Source organism: Phaseolus vulgaris, chromosome 5 (assembly GCF_000499845.2).
Source record: "Phaseolus vulgaris cultivar G19833 chromosome 5, P. vulgaris v2.0, whole genome shotgun sequence".
In the NCBI taxonomy this organism is placed as follows: domain Eukaryota; kingdom Viridiplantae; phylum Streptophyta; class Magnoliopsida; order Fabales; family Fabaceae; genus Phaseolus; species Phaseolus vulgaris.
This window is the reverse complement of record NC_023755.2, coordinates 34,112,873-34,132,639: the sequence shown is the minus strand read 5'-3', so window position 1 is coordinate 34,132,639 and position 19,767 is coordinate 34,112,873. Positions and strand designations below refer to the sequence as shown.

General features: G+C 33.4%; 2 protein-coding genes and 1 non-coding gene across 3 annotated transcripts; 1 reads left to right on the top strand and 2 right to left on the bottom strand.

The window, feature by feature from the left end:
* Window positions 1-229: 229 nt before the first annotated feature.
* Window positions 230-2,638, top strand: LOC137835521 (scarecrow-like protein 32). Its single transcript, XM_068644060.1, has one exon. The coding sequence runs from the start codon at window positions 904-906 to the stop codon at window positions 2,284-2,286; it is 1,383 nt and encodes a 460-aa protein (XP_068500161.1). The 5' UTR covers window positions 230-903; the 3' UTR covers window positions 2,287-2,638.
* Window positions 2,639-6,798: 4,160 nt separating this feature from the next.
* Window positions 6,799-18,474, bottom strand: LOC137834360 (uncharacterized). The gene is made up of 6 exons (XM_068642418.1): window positions 16,986-18,474; window positions 15,681-16,098; window positions 15,298-15,617; window positions 14,941-15,012; window positions 13,897-14,118; window positions 6,799-6,806 (listed from the first exon to the last, which is right to left on the bottom strand). Exons 1-6 carry the CDS (start codon window positions 18,472-18,474, stop codon window positions 6,799-6,801), a joined length of 2,529 nt encoding a protein of 842 aa, XP_068498519.1.
* An 805-nt stretch (window positions 18,475-19,279) lies between these two features.
* Window positions 19,280-19,361, bottom strand: TRNAS-CGA (transfer RNA serine (anticodon CGA)). Its single transcript has one exon. It is a non-coding gene; the product is annotated as a tRNA-Ser (tRNA).
* Window positions 19,362-19,767: the final 406 nt, after the last annotated feature.

Genomic DNA, 19,767 nt, shown 5'->3' with positions numbered 1-19,767 from the left:
GTAAACACATATATGGGATCTTCTTTAAAATAGCCATTTCCATGAAAACGAATTCGACAAGAGTGGGCCGGCTAGTATACCCTTTTTAACCTATTCATCATCCTCTCTTTTATTTTCGTTATAATAAGCATAATCATTACTACGAAACAAATTAACCTAATTCAAAATAAATGAAGAAGAAGCCAAATTAGCCTTACACCATCTTTTCATCACTCCAAACTTACCAATGCATGCGCCATTACTTTTCCAATATTTATCCCAAAGGGAAACGAAAGATACAACAATATATATTCTGAGCAAGAGACGTACCTGAAAATTCTTCTCTCAACTTTATATTACTACACCCAAAGCTTTCACTACCTCTCCCATACTCAACTCATAATTCACCAATCATGCCACTGGTTTATGCCAGCTAAATGATTTTTAAATCATATACTAATTTTAAAATCCACAGAGTGCTGTACTCTATTCTGCATTTCAGACATGCGTTTTTCCTTTTAGGCAATCCTGTTTAACTGTGAATACTTTTTTACGTTAATTAATTTGAAATACACCAGTCACAACTAATCAATATAATTTCAGAAAAGAAATTGTTTCTCTTTCCCGTTTCATTCAAACACTAGTTAGGTAATTAATCTCTCTAGTGGACCTAACCCAGTTATATATGTATCTTGATCTAACCCTTCATTATGATAGACCCTTCTTTTGCTATAAATATGTTTCAAGAATTCACACAAAGTGAATATAGCTACCAAATCTAGGTTCCCTCCGTTTTGCCTCTCTACACCTTTCCATTTCGAACTGATTAGTTACACCATCTTTATCTAGCAAAATAGAATAGAACCCTACCTTAGTCTTCAACCACTTCTCCACTGTTTCTCATTTCACTCTACTTTAGACTCCATGCAAGTCACGTCCTCACATAGCCACATGAAAGCTGAGCTGAAGGGCACGTCCATTTCCTTTCAAAACCCTACTACTCTCTTTAACACACCTCACAACCCTCTCTCGGGAGCACTCAAAGGGTGTCTCGGAAGCCTGGATGGAGCTTGTATTGAGAAGCTCTTGCTCCACTGTGCCAGCGCTTTGGAGAGCAACGACATCACCTTGGCTCAACAGGTCATGTGGGTGCTCAACAACGTTGCTTCCCCTGTGGGGGACACCAACCAAAGGCTCACCTCGTGGTTTCTAAGGGCATTAATCTCTAGGGCTTCAAGAATTTGCCCTACTGCCATGAGTTTCAAAGGAAGCAACACCATTCAAAGGAGGCTGATGAGCGTGACAGAGCTAGCCGGGTATGTGGATCTCATTCCTTGGCATAGATTTGGGTATTGCGCATCCAATAATGAAATTTACAAAGCAATAACGGGGTACCAAAGGGTACATGTTCTAGATTTTAGTATAACCCATTGTATGCAATGGCCTACTTTTATAGATGGATTAGCGAAAAGTCCTGAAGGACCTCCTTCACTTAGAATCACGGTTCCATTTTGTAGACCACATGTACCCCCCTTGGTCAATGTATCAATACATGAGGTTGGTTTACGTTTAGGAAATTTCGCCAAGTTCAGAGATGTCCCTTTTGAATTCAATGTTATAGGAAACACAGGACCTTTAACACCTGCGGAATTGAGCGATGAATCAACTAGCTTTCATTTTGAAGCAATGTTAAGTCTCTTGAATCCTGCTACGCTAAATCTCAGGGAAGATGAAGCCTTGGTCATAAATTGCCAAAATTGGCTACGCTATTTGTCTGATGATAGAAAGGGAAGCCGCCAAAGTCTTTCACTTAGGGATGCCTTTTTGAATCTAATAAAAGGTCTTAACCCCCGGATTGTTCTCTTGGTTGACGAGGATTGTGATCTTAGTGTATCTAGTCTCACATCAAGAATCACCACATGCTTCAACCATCTTTGGATACCCTTTGACGCATTGGAGACCTTTTTGCCTAAAGATAGTGGTCAGAGGACAGAGTTTGAATCCGACATAGGCCAGAAGATTGAGAACATCATAAGCTTTGAAGGGCACCAAAGAATAGAGAGGTTGGAGTGTGGGGTGCAAATGTCCCAAAGAATGAAAAATGTGGGTTACCTCAGTGTTCCATTTTGTGATGAAACTGTTAGGGAAGTTAAAGGTTTGCTAGATGAGCATGCTAGTGGGTGGGGGATGAAAAGAGAAGAAGGTATGCTAGTTCTCACATGGAAAGGAAACAGCTGTGTCTTTGCGACAGCTTGGGTCCCCTGTGAAATGAGGGATCATATTGGAATGGATGCAAGTCTGCCTTAAACACACTTCATGAGAGGCAAGTTTGGACCTACCATGGGATGGATTCCAATTGCTTAATTCAGTGGTCCAAAGATGAGGCAGAAAGGAATTTCATCTCTTACTCATGGGGTTGAAATTCATCTGCAAAAGACAACTAGAGAAAACGGCTGCTTTTTGAGAATTATTTCTGGCAACCTTGTTATGGAGCTTAATACGTTGGATCACATGAAAGGCAAAAGGGAAAAAAAAATTGTACGCTGTCCTTCTTGCATGAGACAAATTTGTCTCTTTCCTATTGTTTCTCTTTTATGCAGCTTTAACTTGTTTCTGCTCAGAGCTATGGGTATTAGAAAAAGAAGTGGTTGTATGAAAATCCCTCTCTTATTATTACCCAGTTCTAACAATAATATTTTTCTGATTATTTGCAACATAAACATATGCATATAAGGTAAGGCTAACTATAACATTAACGTAGCATATATAGTATCATAGGATCCCATTCCTACTGTTAATAACTGCCTCAAACACTGTTTCCTCAAAGAGACAGTTTTCAAATACTATTGTCTAATTTAACTTTTCAAGGTAGTTCTAATATTTCTTAGTACGTATCCAATTGCATGTAAAAGGACCACCCAAACTTTAATTTTGAGTAGTCATCTTCAGTGTGAAGATGTACAGGCTAAGGCCAAAAAGTTATCTTTTCGAGTAGACGGTGATAATGATAAGTCATGAATAGCAGCGTCTACACAAATGATCGAGCCACTGCATTTAAGGTCCAGATGGGACCTTCTGTAATTTTTGTTGTGTTTTAATGGAAAAGAAATTTGATGTTAATTGGGAGGGGGGGAAAAGGACAACATGATCCATCAGACAAAACGAATCAGAGGTGCCGGATTCGAACCAGCGACCTAAGGATAACTGAACGTGGTCCCACTATACAGTCCTCCGTGCCGTGATGTCGTTGTTTTTAAATATTCAAAATCTCCTTAGGGTTAAACACTTCATATCATAAATTCACTGTAACAACCGCTTAGTTAACAAGTTTTCCACCTTCTTTATAATACAAATTTAAGAATTTATGTTTATAATTATTTTCCTCTTTTAATTTGTTTGGACATCTTTTAGAAATTATTGACAAAGTGCCATAGTGAATAATATCTTGAAAGTAGAATTTCTAATTTTATTAACAAATTTTAGTTCAGAACTTTGATTTTAAAAGAATGTCTAGATATATGTGTACCTGTATGGATATTGGGGGCTGAATAATGCTGGTCCACGTCGATACAAGGTGTCTGCTCCACTCTTGATTGTCCTGTCCTTCGAGTTTCCTTCTTCCTCGCGTGCCTCGGTCGGCCGGTGGGGGTACCTGCGATTGTGCTCCGACGCTCAAGTCAGTAATCTCTCTCAGTGAGAATCCTTCATCAATCTAAAAAACATACCTTTCTCTCTTTCTTTCTCTTCTTTTGTATGTTCCCCTTGGGCTTGGGCCCTCTGGGTCGTTAGTGGTTCGCGACGTGTTTTGTGGTTTTTGGGTCGTGTTAGATGGTTTCCTGGGATCTAGGGGATGTTCCCGAAAATCCAGGGAATGCTCACGTGTGTTTGTTGTTCAGTGGGGATTGTAACCGTTTGTCCCACGCGTAATCACGTTAATTAATTAGATAATTTTAATTCGAACCATGCGGTCGTCCGGAGCCGACCGGTACAATATGTTTGAAACAACTTCAATTTGTAATATTTATTGAATTCTTTTACAAAATTTATTATAGTTTATAAAAAATTTAATTTATAGAAGTAATTTTTTATAAGCTTCTTTAAAATCTTGTTTTTAATTAATGTTTAAGTTAATTTTAGTCAATAAAAAACTATTATTTAGGCCTCCAAAAAATCCTTAATCAATCTTACGTTTTTTTTACTCTAAGAATGTTTGGTCTGGTATTCTTTATAACCTCGGGACAAAATAGTGGAAGCAAATAATTATCTATAAATTCATTAGAAATTAAAATAATTAATTATTATAAATTTAGATATTAATTTAGTTATTTAATAATTATTTATTTGATATTTAAAATCTTCACATAGATATTAATTTAAAAATAACTATAAATTTTTATTAATAATAAAAATTACTTAAATATCAAAATTATTAAAATAATATTTAATTTAGTCAATATAGTGATTAATTATTTTTTATATTTAAATTTAATTATTATTTAATAAAAAAAATTAGTTACAAGTAAATCTTATAATCCACTATATCTACGAAACGAATGTTGTTTATAAAAATGATAACCTTTAATACAAACACAACTTTTATGCTGTAAGTTTATACTACATGAAGCAAACGAGACATGTATAGCTGCATACTTAATTACTTTCAATCAAACAGTTTCATAAAACTCTATGTTGCTATATTGACACTACAAGAAAATCATGAAATAGAAACCAATTGTTAGAGACCAAAATAATTAGTTGCAATAGTAACTAAATTAGAGACTATTTTGGAAACTAAAACAAAAATTGGTTTCTACATTAGTTTCTATTATTTTCTATTAATATTAAATAGTTTCTTAATTGGTCTCTAATTAGCAACCAAGGTTTTAGAGACTCAATTTAGAAACTAAATAATTGGTAGATAAAACCTTTGCTGCTAATTAGATACCAATTTAGAAACTATTTAACCATAATAGAAAATAATAGAAACTAATTTAGAAACCAATTTTTGTTTTAGTTTCTAAAATGGTCTCTAATTTAGTTACTATTGCAACTAATTATTTTGGTTTCTAAAAACTGGTTTCTATTTGATGATTTTCTTGTAGTGTGAGAAAATTAAATATTATTTAGAAATTAAAATAATTATTGAATATCTAAATTAGTTTTTATTATTGATAAATAATTTTTAAATTGGTATCTAGTTAAATACCAATGTTTTAGATACCAACTTTAGAATCTAAATAATGGGTAACTATAATTTTGTTAGTTAATTAGATACCAATTTAAAAACTATTTATCAATAATATAAACTAATTAAGATACTAATAATTTTGTTAGTTTCTAAAATAATATCTAATTTAGTTAATTTAAAATGTAATAATTTTTTGTTTCTAAAATTAGTTTTTATTTAATAATTTTTTTAAGTAGGAAAATTATTCAATATTCACAATATATGGAAAAGAAGCTCATTCAACCAAAACTATCTTGAATAAATTTCAGTCTGATATTATTACTTTTAAAGCTTCATTCTGCGAATTGTATCCTAACCGTGATAATAAATCCTTTATCAAACTCTTAATTATTATTTAACAAAGAATTTGCACGCCATGTCAACTTTTGAATGAAATAATAAAAATGTGTTGGTGACCATGAATTTATAAGAATAAGCATTCGCAATGTGTAGCTTCATTTTATTTTGGTTCAGGTAAATCATGGAACTTTGAATAGCATCATATAAAACAATATATTTTCTTTGGTTAATTCAATTGTATAATGGTAATGCTATTGTCAAATAAATGATACTTAAGGGACAATTAATCAATGCAGTGAATGTTGGAACATGAACAGAGTGATTTTGTCATGATATATGTTGTAAAAGTTTTCCAAAGTAGACAAAAACTTCTAGAATAGTACATAGAAGACTACAAAAAACTAGTAAAATAAGAAGATAATGAGTGAATATACGTTTTCAAGTATTTATATTAACCAAAAGTAAAGAGAAAATAAATAGATGCAACAAATGGTAAAAATGATATGGGAAATCAACAAGATTTTAAACTGAAATGGACATAAAAAGTTCAAAAAGACCCACAATTTCATGTCCCCAAAACATATTCTCTTTGCCATTCACTTTCAAGATATATGGAGAATTTTAGCATCAACCATTCCAAAGTGATAAAACTAAGCAATATAGGACATATTGCCTTTGTAATCATAAAAATACACAACAATCACTAAAATAAATCATTAAATAAAAACCAATTTTAGAGACAAAAAATAATTAGTTACTATATTGACTAAATTAGATATTATTTTAGAAACTAAAAAAATTATTGATTTCTAAATTAGTTTCTATTGATAAATAGTTTCTAAATTGGTATCTAATTAGCTATCAAGATTTTTGCTACCAAATTTAAAATTTAAATAATTGGTAGTTAAAACATTAGTAGCTAATTAGATACCAATTTAAAAACTATTTATCAATAATAGAAACTAATTTAGAAACCAATTATTTTTTTAAGTTTCTAAACTAATATGTAATTTAGTCAATATAATAACTAATTATTTTTATTCTCTAAATTAGTTTTTATTTAATAATTTTCTAGTATTGAATCCAGAAAAAAATAAAAAAATAAAAAAAATTACAAGTCTCATATAAGACGTAATGCATTAAGGTAGTATAGTGAACTAAAGTGCCACCCACTTAAAATAACATGCAACAAACCCAATGTCTTCAAATGTATCATAAAAATATTTGGACAATTTGTGGTGAGTAGGGTAGTAGCATTAGCTATTTTATAAGGGAAAAAACATTAAATAAATTCAATCCCCTACAAAATATTGCAAATGATAGCATTATGCATTACACTACAAAATTGGATTACCCATAGATGATTACCACCAACTTTTTTCGTATGTAAATTTAATTTACCCACTGTTTGTAGGTAATATCATTCTAGACCAAAAAGAAGTAAGCTCAGAAAAAACTTGTGAAGAAATATAGTTACTCACCAATAAAGATTGGTGGAAAAAGATAAGACTTGGGTAATATAATTTAAGCCATGGTAAAATTAAAAAGAAAATTCCCTAGTGTCCTTTTTTTATTCGAAAATTTTCAACATGTCTTGGTTTCAGAAATTGAAAGTGCATTATGTGAATTGAATTAGAAACCCAAAGCATTGAAATAAATAAAAAACCCAAATAAGAACACCTATGAACCTCTGAAGCTCACCTCTAAACCTCATTGCTAAATCCAAAAGCAAAATCACAAAGCTTATTTGGTTTCCAAATCCAACTTAATGAACCTCGTTCCCAAATCAAAACCCAAATCACAAATGCGAAATCTAAGAGTGAATCTTCCCCATTTGAGAGCACACAATTTTCGCATCCAACCCTAACTGTAAAAATTATAATAGTGAAGTAGTAGAGAATAACTTTCGCATCCATTGGTGAGTCAAACCTTACCGTCAGAGGTAAGATTGTTTGATTTGAATCAAACATTTTTTAGTTTTTCTTTCTCCGTTTCAGTTTTATCATCCAATCCATGTTTGAACATGTAGTGATTCTTGGTGTGAGATGTGTTCAATGTGGCCTTGAACAATGGCAAAAGTGCGCGATGTAGTGTGGACTCATTTGACTTGGGTACCTGCATTTTGGTATACTAACTACTTTCAATTATTGTTGTTGACCAAACTTTATATAACTTGTTCATAAGATGTATGCATTTTTGTATATAGGTTGTCTTTGTTTCATTACTTTGTATTCGTGCAAAACCTTTATGTCTCATTTTTTTGAAAACTTAAATCACCGAAATGCTAACTTTTAGGCTTTTTGGGGTAACATCTCTAATGTTTGCTCAATGTCTTATACAAAGTTGTATGATTGTATCCTGTAGAAAGAAAAATTGAAATGGCAGATGGACTACATGAAATTGGCAAAGAAGTTGGAAAAGAAGTTGGTATTGAATCAAGAAGGACATGATTGCAATAGTTGTGGTTGATAATGGAGAAGTATATTCCTTTTTAAATAATATTAACACTCTTGGTGAATCCGTTTATATTAGCTTAGTTTGTTGTGGTTTACTTTCATTTTTTAATTTTATAATTTTACTTCTAGTTTATATGGCATAAAAAATCCAAAATTTTAGAGTATTTTGTTGCAAAAAATTTGCAAAATTTATTGTGCTTTTGTGTGAATGCATATTTCAGGTGTTAAGTTGGTTGGTTAATGGAGATGGTGGGAGGTTAATTTTCACAGTGGCTAGAAAATATGATCAACTTTTATGTGGTCACCTGTAACTTTGGAATCAAATGATCATCCATCACTTTGGAGGGTGAATCACAGGTTCAATACCCTGGTTGTTGAACATTGTGTTTTTGATCGGGGCACATGAGAATTGGGAAAAGTCAGTTGTAACCTTCATGATAAAACGATTACGTTTAGAATCAATTGTGTTAGTTGTTAAATCCAACTAGTTACAATATCAATCAACCAAATTTATCCTATGTTATGTGTTTAAAATCTAGATGGTCCTTGATAAGCTAAGAAATGCAGTCCATTTTTTTTTTGTTTAGTTATAGTTAGGTGTTGATTTATAGACAAATGCATTTGAGGGAAAAATTCTTTTGGTGAGGAATAAAAAGATATGGAGGTTGTGTCAGACAAGTGCAAATGTCATAAAACTTAAAATGACAATATAATTAATTATTTGTTATGCTTTAGAAGTCGAGGCATTGTTTTCTAAAAGAATATTATAGTGTACATAGTTAGTTATTGGAGAAGATAAAAGAATGTATGTAGATACATAAACTTAAATTTATGGATACCCTCATATATTTGAATTTCACTAGACTTTTGAATTATGGATCTTTAGTTATGTTTCAAGTTTGTTCGGAGTTTATATATATATTTCAAGTTGACTCGACTTTTGAATTATGTTATTTTTGAGATATTTTATATAATGAGACTTCAATTATGTTATGTTTGAATTGAAATTAAATGTGTGTTTTATTTATGTTAGGTGTATTGAATGATGTTTGGTAATGGATTTTCCAATTAGTATATGTTGGATTATTTCATATGTTGAACGTGTGTTGGATATTGAATACTATACAGGTGTAAAAAAGACATTCATTTAAACACATTAACTGACATTTTGATGTCTGTAGAATTACCTACTAATTTACCCATGAAATAGAGTTGGTGGGTAACGTGTGTGTAGATTTTACCAACAGACTACAGTTGGTAGGTATTACCTATGGACTGTTATTCATGGGTTTTACCTATGGACCGTTGTTATCCGTGAATTAATAATCCGTAGGTAAATTACTTACGCCTACATTACCTATGAATTTATTTTGTGAGTAATCAGTGGGTAATGTTGATTTAACTACAAGATTTTGTTGTTACCTATAGATTTATTCTGTAGGTAAATCTATTTTTTTTTGAAGTGATAGTATGTGGTTTTATTGACTTTTAATCTTTGGCTAAGTGTTTTAAAAGCAAGTTATGAATGAATTCTGTGAAGAAAGAAAGAATGAAACACTTCCCAAAAGACGTGTCCAATATGTAGTGAGGAAAAAAATGAAAAGGTTGATCATAGGTGACTTCATAAAGTGTAAAATTGGTAGTGGTGTACATGGAGGTATTGCATGACCATTGTGTCAAACTAAGAACTTAGACCACTAAGACTCATACTTAAGGCTTGCTTAAAGAAGCAAACCACAACTAAAATAACGAAAAAGGCATGGAAAATAGGCAAGCCCATGATGAAATCCAACAAGAGATCTTCCTAAATTACAGTAAAGGCAAGAATGGATTAGAGAAATATCCAAAGAGGTTTTGTTTCATAATTCATTTGTTGGTAAATGATAATGAACACCAAAGAATTTGATATCTTGACATTTTTCATTGTCGATAAAAAAACATGTACAATAAAAATTGGATTTTAATCAATTAATGGTCTTGGCATAACTCACACGGTCAACTAATGGTATGGTGAGGAATCCAATCAATAATATTGTTTTGAAAGGTTTGTCTTGGTTGATCTATATCTTTGAAAGAAAATGAGTTCTTAATTGTTCTGGTTCAAGGTTTAAATGACCTCAAATTAGAATATTCAAGTTGGGTCCCCTTGTCTATAGTGAGAGATATATTATATAAACCCTAATTAATGGTCTGTTATCTAATCTTTATCCTTTAAATCTTAATTAATAGTATCTAATCTTTCAAGTTTGTATGTCTCAACTTATTTCAAGTACTACTAATAGATATATCTTTATTTTTAGCTAAGATTTAGGGTAGTTTTATTGAATATCTCTTATTAATAATTAATAGGTCCTATGACTGACTTTAGATAACTTACATTACCTATTGAATATCATACCAACTGCCAGTATACAACCCCACAACCTCAAACTGAGTAGACGAGATAAAGAAGGTTAATAATTAATAGGCCTTATAATTGACTTTAGATAGGTTACATTTCTTACTAATAGGAGATCAAACAAACTACTGATACATAGCCCCCTAGTCTCAAGCCGAATAGATAAGGAAAAAAGGTTTCTCTAGCAAAAAGTCATGAATAAATTATGGTATAAAAATTGTGCCTACTCGATTTAAGGCCATATTTTTTTTTATCATTTTTCCCTTATATGAATATTTCTGCATTGGACCTTTGTAAGGTCGTGAATGGAAAACTAGTGAAAAAAAAAGAATAGGATCTTTTTTTTTGTTTTTGCAAGTTACATTTTAAGCTTCTAAGTCTTAAACTTAATAGTATTTGTTTCGGGCTTATATTCTATGTTGCTTATTAACATGTATTTTAAGACTTCGGTGATATATGAGTATAACAATAGGGTGTCCTAAAAGGTATTGGAGTCATTTACGCACTATCGTGGTATTGGAAAGAGCATGGACATAGGTGAGTGGTTTTTTTGTTGGCAAAATGATTTTCTAAAAAATACTATATGATAATGATTTTGCATCAACACAACACTTATGGCAAGACTTGACACATTAGTTTTCAGGATGAAAGGGAGAGAATAAGCTAGTAAAGCCACGATCGATGTCTGAGCCATAACTTGTTTGAGGTTGTCAAAATCCAATTAAGCTTCAGGGATCCAATATAATTTGTTCTTGCAAAGCAACATGGTTAAAGGTTGGGTAATAAATACATACCCTCTAATAAACTTTTACACTATCTTTGTTTCTGGAGGTGCACAGTTGATGAAGACGGAAGTGAGGGTTCATCTCGTGTTTGTTTTTGTGAATGTGGAGGGATGTGGCGGCGTGGAAATGGATGGATGAGGGTTGAGGGTTTCTTCTCACCTCAACGGAGATGAACGAAGCATAATAAAGCACTAAAGAGAAAGCCACGTGGACACTATGAAGATTACATTTTTGCCCTACCAAAATTCAATTTTGTTACACAGTACTTGATCATACGTTGACTTTCTTTGAGCTCTCTGCATGCACACATATCTTAAAAGAAAGTGAGGTATGTTTTTACATATTTAAAGCAACATAATTGATTAACCATATGAAAACACATGTATCATAATCAATTAATCCATAAAAAATAATTCATAATCAATTACTTTTTTTATTTTCCGAGCATAATCAATTATGTTGTGTGTTAATGGAAGCATAATCGATTATGCTGTTATAAATGTATACATAATCAATTATGATTGTTTTTGAAGATAAAACATAATCAATTATGTTGTTAAAAACCATGGATAATCCATTGTGATTATATTTTAAGGAAAACCATAATCGATTATGTTATATTTTTTTCTTCTAGATTTTTTAGTTTCAAATTTTTTAATCATTTTTGTTTGATTTGTTATAATATAAAAGATTATATTACATAATTTAATTTAAAGTTATATTTATGTGCAGAAATTTCTTATAATTTAAATTAATTACCATATTTAAATAAAAGAAGCAAATGATTTGTAATTGAATAGTTATATTAATTAATTATTCCTACTTTAAAAATTGTTACCCACTTTATGTAATTTATTATTATATTTTCATAAAAAAGAAGATGATAAAATATAAGTTTTGTTTTGATACATTATTTTAAATTATAAGTATTAATACATTATTTGAAATTAGAAATATTAATATAGTTATCCAATTTTTATTTTATTATTTAGAATTTATTTCATACATTATTTTAAATTAGAAATATTAATATAATTTTTTTTTATTAATTAGAATTAATTTCATATATTATTCGAAATTAGAAATATTAATATAGTTATCCAATTTTTGTTATATTATTCAGAATTCATTTCATACTGAAAAATAATCATAAATAATATTAAAATTAGTTAAATACATAAATTTAACTAATATAAATATTTAATTATACTATTAATAAAATTAAATAATATTTATTAATAAAATGAATAATAAAATAAAATTTTAATATAAAACAAAAGTATATACTTATTTATACTAAGCAAATTAATAATAATTCTTTTTTAAATTTTATCAATATTTAATTAATTTATTTATAATTTTAATTTTACATTATTTTATTTAACTAAAATCTACACAAAAATAACTCATATTTTTTTTTCATTTTTTTTTAAACACAAGATTAAATTTGTAATCTTACATTTTACACCATTAAAAATAATTCAAAATACAATCAACCATCCAATTACTTATAAACTTAAACTTTCCTTAAACATCTATTCTAACATATTCTATTTTTTTTTTTATAAAAGTTTTCATGACTATGCAAATTGACATCTCAGCTACGCTGACATCTCAAGTAACAACAATCATATGTCATCACATGAAAAAAGTATTATTAAAAAAAAGAAAAAGAAAGAAAATACAAAAATATGGGGGGACTAGACCAAAACCCACATGTTAACAAAAACGATACATAGGTAGACTATACCTATTCATAAAGAATTCTAAGAACAAACTAGATGGAAGTCTATTATACCAATGAAATGATTATCTATGAATGAACCCTAAATTAGCCAACTTATCAGCACATGCATTCCCCTCACGAAAAATATGAGTAACCCTAAACTTGATTGTTCCACAGTAATTAAGACAAGTATTTCATCGATTACGAAGCATCCACGGAACATTAGTTTCTAGTAGTAAACGCAGCACAAACCAAGACAGAATCACATTCAAGCCAAACATTAGTAAGTCCCATCTTTTGAGCTTCCTCCATAGCATGTATAACTCCATAAAACTCAGCAACCAAAGCAGTCTGAACTTCAAGAAACCCTGAAAAAGTACCAATAAATTCTCCCATACTCCCACGAAAAATACCTCCACAAGTAGCAAGACCAGGATACCCCCTAGCAGCCCCATCCGTGTTAATTTTAACCCAGCCTGGTGAAGGAAATTCCCATCTAACAGGAAGAGGACGAAGAACTTTCCCACTACGAGTCTTAATACCAAAAAACTTAATCACGTTGAAATCCAACATATCATTCTTCATTGAAGCTTTAGAAGAATTTCCCACTAGACAAGTTAAATCTTTGATTACCGAAATAGCCTTAGAAACCTCAATCTTATCCTGAAATCTAGCACAATTCCTCATACGCCATATCATCCATATAGAAAAGGTTGTCACAGCAAGCTTAATCAATTTAACCAAAGGACTACCATCACTCTTAATAAAAGAAAGAAGATCATCCTTATTAGAGAAATGAGAAGTAAGAAAAATCTGTCGAACCCAACTCCAAATATGTAATGCATTAGAACATTCAAAAAATAGATGTTGAATAGATTCTTCATGCTTTTCACAAAGCGTACACATAGAACATATATGCAAACCCTTATTCTGAATATGTTGATCTGTAGGAAGTCGCCCATGAAAAATTTTCCAGAGTACTAGAGTTTTGGAAGGAGGAATAGATGAAGACCAAATGAACTTACCCCAACCACATGGAACTCTTGGTTTCAAGAAAAAAGTCCTAGCTGATTTAAGAGTGAAACGACCAGACTCATCAAGAGTCCAATTAGGAATATCTTGTTTCTTTCTAACCATAATATGATTAAAAACCTGCGGCATCTGTTGTAAAGATAAGGGAATATTCCAATCATAACCTGACCAAAATTGAGAGACTGTATCCAGAATGCTAGCCCCATCAGATAACCCTGCAATATTTGCTAAAGTAGTAGTAGAACACCATTTATCATTCCAGAAATTAATAAAAGAACCTGTACCAACAGTCCAAGAAGTATAATCAAGTATGATAGAATAAAATTGCTTAATTCCAGGCCAAAGAGAGGAGGATCTATAAACCATTCTAAACTTGTATTTTGATTTAAAAACTCTGGCTTTCAAGAGTAAAGACCAAGGTTTGTTGCTATAAGCAAAGTTCCAAGCAAGCTTAAGAAGATATGCATTATTTTCATGATGAAGATTAATAATATTCAAGCCTCCATCCTCAAGCGGTGAACAAATTTTCGCCCAATTAATGGTAGCGATACCTTTTTTCATAATATCACCAGTCCAGATAAAATTCCGGCACCATTGCTAAACTTGCTTAATAAGTGAAACAGGCCATTTATACATATTAAAACTATAAGCTAGAAATCCAGTAATCACTGTATTCACCAGCTAGATTCGACCCATCATGCTAAGAGATTTACCTTTCCAAGATGCTAGCTTTAATTTGACTTTATCAGCCAAAGGTTGAAGAAATCGACACTTTGGAGCACCAACAAAGATAGGCACTCCTAAATAATTGAAAGGCAAACAACCGTGACTACAAGAAAGAATACTTTGAATTTTGGTGACAAATCTTGGAGAATTATCCATGGTGAAAAAACTACTTTTAGAGTTATTAATATATTGACCAGAAAAATCACCATATGTTTTAAGAAAAGAACTTAAATTTCGAAGAGACTTAATATCCCCCCTACAAAAAATAAAAATGTCATCAGCATACAAAATATGAGAGGGAGTGATATAACCTTTCGGACTAGCCATATTTAAAATCTTCTTATCATTCACAAGCTTAGAGATACCTCTACTAAGAACTTCCTCTGCAAGACAGAAAAGTAAAGGAGACAATGGATCACCTTGTCTTACACCTCGACTGCAGGGAAAAAAACCCACCAAACTACCACTTATTCTGATAGAAAGCATAGCTGAACAGAGAATTGTACTAATCCAACTGACAAACGAGGGGTGAAAACCAAAGCGTTTCAAAACTAATAATAAGAACTTCCAACTCAGAGTGTCAAAAGCTTTATGAATATCAACTTTGTAAGCCACATTACCTCCTCTAACCTTTTTAGAAAGCATGTTAATAGCTTCAGAAGCAATACCAATGCAATCCTGAATCTGTCTACCCTGCACAAACCCATATTGATTAGGAGAAATGATTCTAGCAACCACAAGAGCAAGCCTATCCGCTAGTATCTTGGAAATAATTTTAAATTTGAAATTAGCAACAGCAATTGGCCTGTAATCTTTAATGGAATCAGCACCCGGAATCTTAGGAATAAGAGATACCACATTACTGTTCATTCCAGGGAGAACCCAATTTTGTTTATAGAACTGTTGAACAACATTACAAACATCTGACCCAATAATTTCCCAGCAAGAATGATAGAAAACACCACCAAAACCATCAGGACCAGGAGCACTATTACCGTTAAGATTAAAAACAGCATTCTTGATTTCAGAAAAATCAGGACATTTAATCAACATCATATTCTCCTCAGAGGAAACCATCGCAGGAATATAAGTACCAATAAAATCTTCCATATGATCAGTATCCATAACATTAGAAATAGACTCAGCATAAAGATTTTTATAAAATTCCAAAATATGATCCTCAATGATTTTAGGATCCTCCGTAACCTCATTATCAATCCGTAGACGATGAATCCCACTAGAATTATTTCTCCTTTTGACCACAGCATGGAAAAAAGCGGTATTTCGATCTCCATCCTTGAACCATAACATCTTAGCCCTTTCTTTCCAAAACAAATATTGACAGTAAAGAGCATGATCAAGCTCCTCCTTAGCAATCTTTTCTTGACAGAGAAGCCCATCACTATCAGACAAACTAGCAGTCTCTAAGTTTTTTTGAATACCAAGGAGGATACCCTGCTTATGAAGAACTGCATTGTGAACATTGCCAAAAGAATTTTTATTCCAGTCTCGGAGCTCAAGTTTCAACCTTTTTAACTTATGTTGCAAGATAAACATAGGACACCCAACAACCTTATTAGCCTAAGAATCATGAATAACCTTCATACACGAAGTGTCCTGAAGCCACATAGAAAAGAAACGAAAATTGCTAACCTTCCACAAAGAATTACTAGCAAGACTAGCAAGAATAGGGGAATGATCAGAGCAATTTTTAACAAGAACCTGATAAGTACAAGAATCCCATTCATCCAGACACACTCCATTACATAAAGCCCTATCCAGTCTTCTGTGAATTCTATGCAACCCTCTCCTTCCGTTACACCAAGTATAACAAGATCCTGTAAAAGGCATACAAGAAAGATCATTAGTATTAATCCAGTCCAGGAATTCATTACAAGAAACCTGATTAGGAGCCACCCTCCCTTTACAGTCATCCGCCGAGAGCATAGCATTAAAATCTCCCAGAATACACCAAGACCCTGTGAAGAAACTAAGATTCCTCCACAAAAATCGTCTAGACAAATATGTGTTAGCACCATAAACACCTGCAAAGCTAAAACTTTTATCCTGCAGAAGACAGGTTACATAGATAAATTGATCATTAACCAAGAAATTTTGGACAAGATTAGGAACCGACAAACACCAAAGCTTAGCAACTTTATTAACAATAGGAGACGTAGCCACCAAATGCATATTAACAGATTTGAAAAGTACGTCGAAAGCATTAGTGTACGGTATCATGGGTTCAGCAAGAAAAACCAGGAGAGGTTTATGTAGGTTAAGTAAACTAAGCAACATCTCCACAGTTTTGTGGTTTTCCAATCCTCTGACATTCCAAAAAAATGAAGAGACCTACATTGCGACGTTGTAGAGAGAACTGTCTTAGCAGTTTTCCTGGATTTACCAGCCCCCTTAGGTGGTCTCCCTGGTTTTCTTTTAGTGCGAACTGTTTCCTCCCCGTCATCACTGCCATCCTCCTCCATGTCATTAGAGTCAGCCCAAAATTTTGAAACAACTTGCTTTTCAATATGATCAGAATTAATTCCAACAATGGTAGGCGAAATAGTTGATGCTCCAATATGAGAATCACCTCCCACATCTGTAGTTTCCAAACCATCAAGAGAGGAAAAGTGATTTTGAAGGACCAACGATATTGCTTTAACATCCCCAATATATTTAGCCTTCCGAGGGGAGGTATGAGGCGACTGAGATGGTACAGTCACAATAGCAGAGACCTCCACATTAGGATTAGTATCTGCATGTGATTTAACCCTCCGAGGAGAGGTAGTACGCAACGGAGATGGGACAATCACAGGAACAGAGGCCTCCACATGATGATCATCAATAAGAGTCGTTGAATGTGACTCTGAGTCCTTAGCTTGCATAACAGCAAGTGAGTCCAAAGTGGGAGTGGACAACCCCTGCTTGGGTGAGGACCTATCATGGTCTGAAGCATCCTCAAGAGGAGGCATATCTGCAAAATCATCCTCTCGTCCATCTGTTTTATCAACAAGGTGACCCAAGGGTGACCCTACAATAACCCCACCAGTAGCATCAACTTTCAAATTATCAATGGGACCTTCTAAGAGCTTCGTCTGCAGAACTTTTTCCCGATATTCTTTACGTTGGTTTGTAATCGTGGTCCTCCCTTGTTCTTGTTCATCAAAAGGTATCTTCTGAGAAGGTTTATGTTTAGGCCCCGGAACACGACCCTGGTCATGGATCACCCGACACTGAGCAAGCTCGTGCCCAATCATCTTACAATGAGAGCAAAATGGAGGGAGCCATTCATATTCCACACCAGCTACAAAAGCAAAGTCTGGACGTTCAACCAAGAGGTGATCAGGGAGAGGGGACAACATATCAATATCCACCAGCACTCTAGCAAACATACCCCTATTCTTTCTCATAGTATGCTCATCCAAAGACAAAGGAGTACCAAGGCCTCTGACGATGGAAAATATTGTCCTTGGTTTCCAATACTCCAAGGGCAAATGGTAAATTCTAACCCAGGTCTGAGCTTTGGTACTCCTCATGGTAGCTGGGACAAAGTCTTTTGTCCAGGCAAACAGTCTCAATAAACCAGGAGATAACTTCAGGGAACCCATCCCGAGGGCCCATCGCATGTCCTCTATAGAAGCAAACTCAAATTCATAGAAACCCTTTCCAAGAGGAATTGCTTTCCATGGTCCAAGAGCTTTCCACACCGGTTGCAACTTTTTAGTTAAATCCAGGTGTGTAAGAGGTTTATCCCCCTTAGATAGAATAACCCGACCATGGAGATGGGTTTTGCAATCCTCAAGACCAGCCAAGTAATCTGCCTCATCAATCCGGACAACAATCATGTCACCCTTAATACAAGGGGTAGGTAGTTGGGACAAAGGAATGTCTCATGTATTTTCCAAAGCCTGAGCAAAAGTTTTCCTTTGACCGGACATAGATACTTTATTATCAGGATATACTTGTCGATCCATCAAACAAGTCCATGGAATGAGGAAACCCGCAGAGCCCTCCGCCATTTTAAAAGGCTAACAAGTTGCCGCCAAGAACTTCCGCAAGACACACTGAATAGCGACCGCACCGCACCACCACACGAGCCAACAACTCCGCTGTCGCGAGCCACCACCTCTGCAATCACCGTCGTCGGCCGCACCGGACCTGTAGACGCCTCGCACCAGCCCAGCAACCACCGCACGCCGTCGACCAGGGACCGTCGCACAAACGCGAAAGCACGTGCTCCCGCACAGAGCTCGTACCACGTTGTCTGTTGCAGCACCGCTCTCCACCGTCGTGCTCTGGCCAAAACGAGCGTCGCCGCACTGCAGAGCGGGCCGCACCACTATCAAACGAGCACCGCCGCACAGAGCCAACAACGTGAGCACTTGCAGAATCCCGCGCGCCCCACCAGCGCCGCCGCACAACAAATGGCCACCTAAAGACCACCAAGCACCGGCGTAGCAAATTAGGGTTTTACGTTAATGTGCTGAGAAAACCTACGTGATGGCTTTCCTAATCCGAATTTTTTCTCGACTACATATTCTAATTCAATAATGTAACTTTAATATAATCTCTATTGAATATGTATATGTTGATAAAAAAAAATGTAAAAATTAGGTTAATCGCAAGAAAAAAGGGAACGAAAAGCGTAGACGTCGACAGCAGGATTCGAACCTGCGCAGGCAAAGCCCAACAGATTTCGAGTCTGTCTCCTTAACCACTCGGACATATCAACGCTTTGATATTCAGGCTTCCGAGGTATAAAGTATTTCATGTATTATTTTCACTCAATTTTAGAAAATAACACTTATTTCACTAAAAAAAGTACAGTAATTTTTAGCGTTTGTTTAAATTTTTAAAAATAAATAGATGCAAAAATGAAAATTAATAAGAAACAAAAGTAGTCTAGTAAAAAAATATTTTATAATTATATAACCTAACATAAAAATAGATTCTGTTTTTATAAAAAATGGCTTATAAATATATGGTTTTAAGAACAATTATGGTTTCTATAAACAAATTCATGAAATTTGTACAATATGAGAAACCAAGAACGGATGAGTCACAAGATGTTTCTTCCCACACCCCCTACATTTGTGCACGTCTACATTATTGGAATTGATAAAATTAACTCACATTTT

Bases quoted from the DNA above. Each gene is read 5' to 3' on its own strand.
- LOC137835521 (XM_068644060.1), top strand. From the start codon at position 904: ATGCAAGTCACGTCCTCACATAGCCACATGAAAGCTGAGCTGAAGGGC.
- LOC137834360 (XM_068642418.1), bottom strand. From the start codon at position 18,474: ATGATTGTTGTCCGGATTGATGAGGCAGATTACTTGGCTGGTCTTGAG. The intron at 15,618-15,680 runs GTTGATTAAATG...TAACGGTAATAG, and splicing joins TCCTCTGAGGAGAATATGAT to TGCTCCTGGTCCTGATGGTT. The intron at 14,119-14,940 runs GTTATATCACTC...CAAATATTGCAG, and splicing joins AAATATGGCTAGTCCGAAAG to GGTTATCTGATGGGGCTAGC.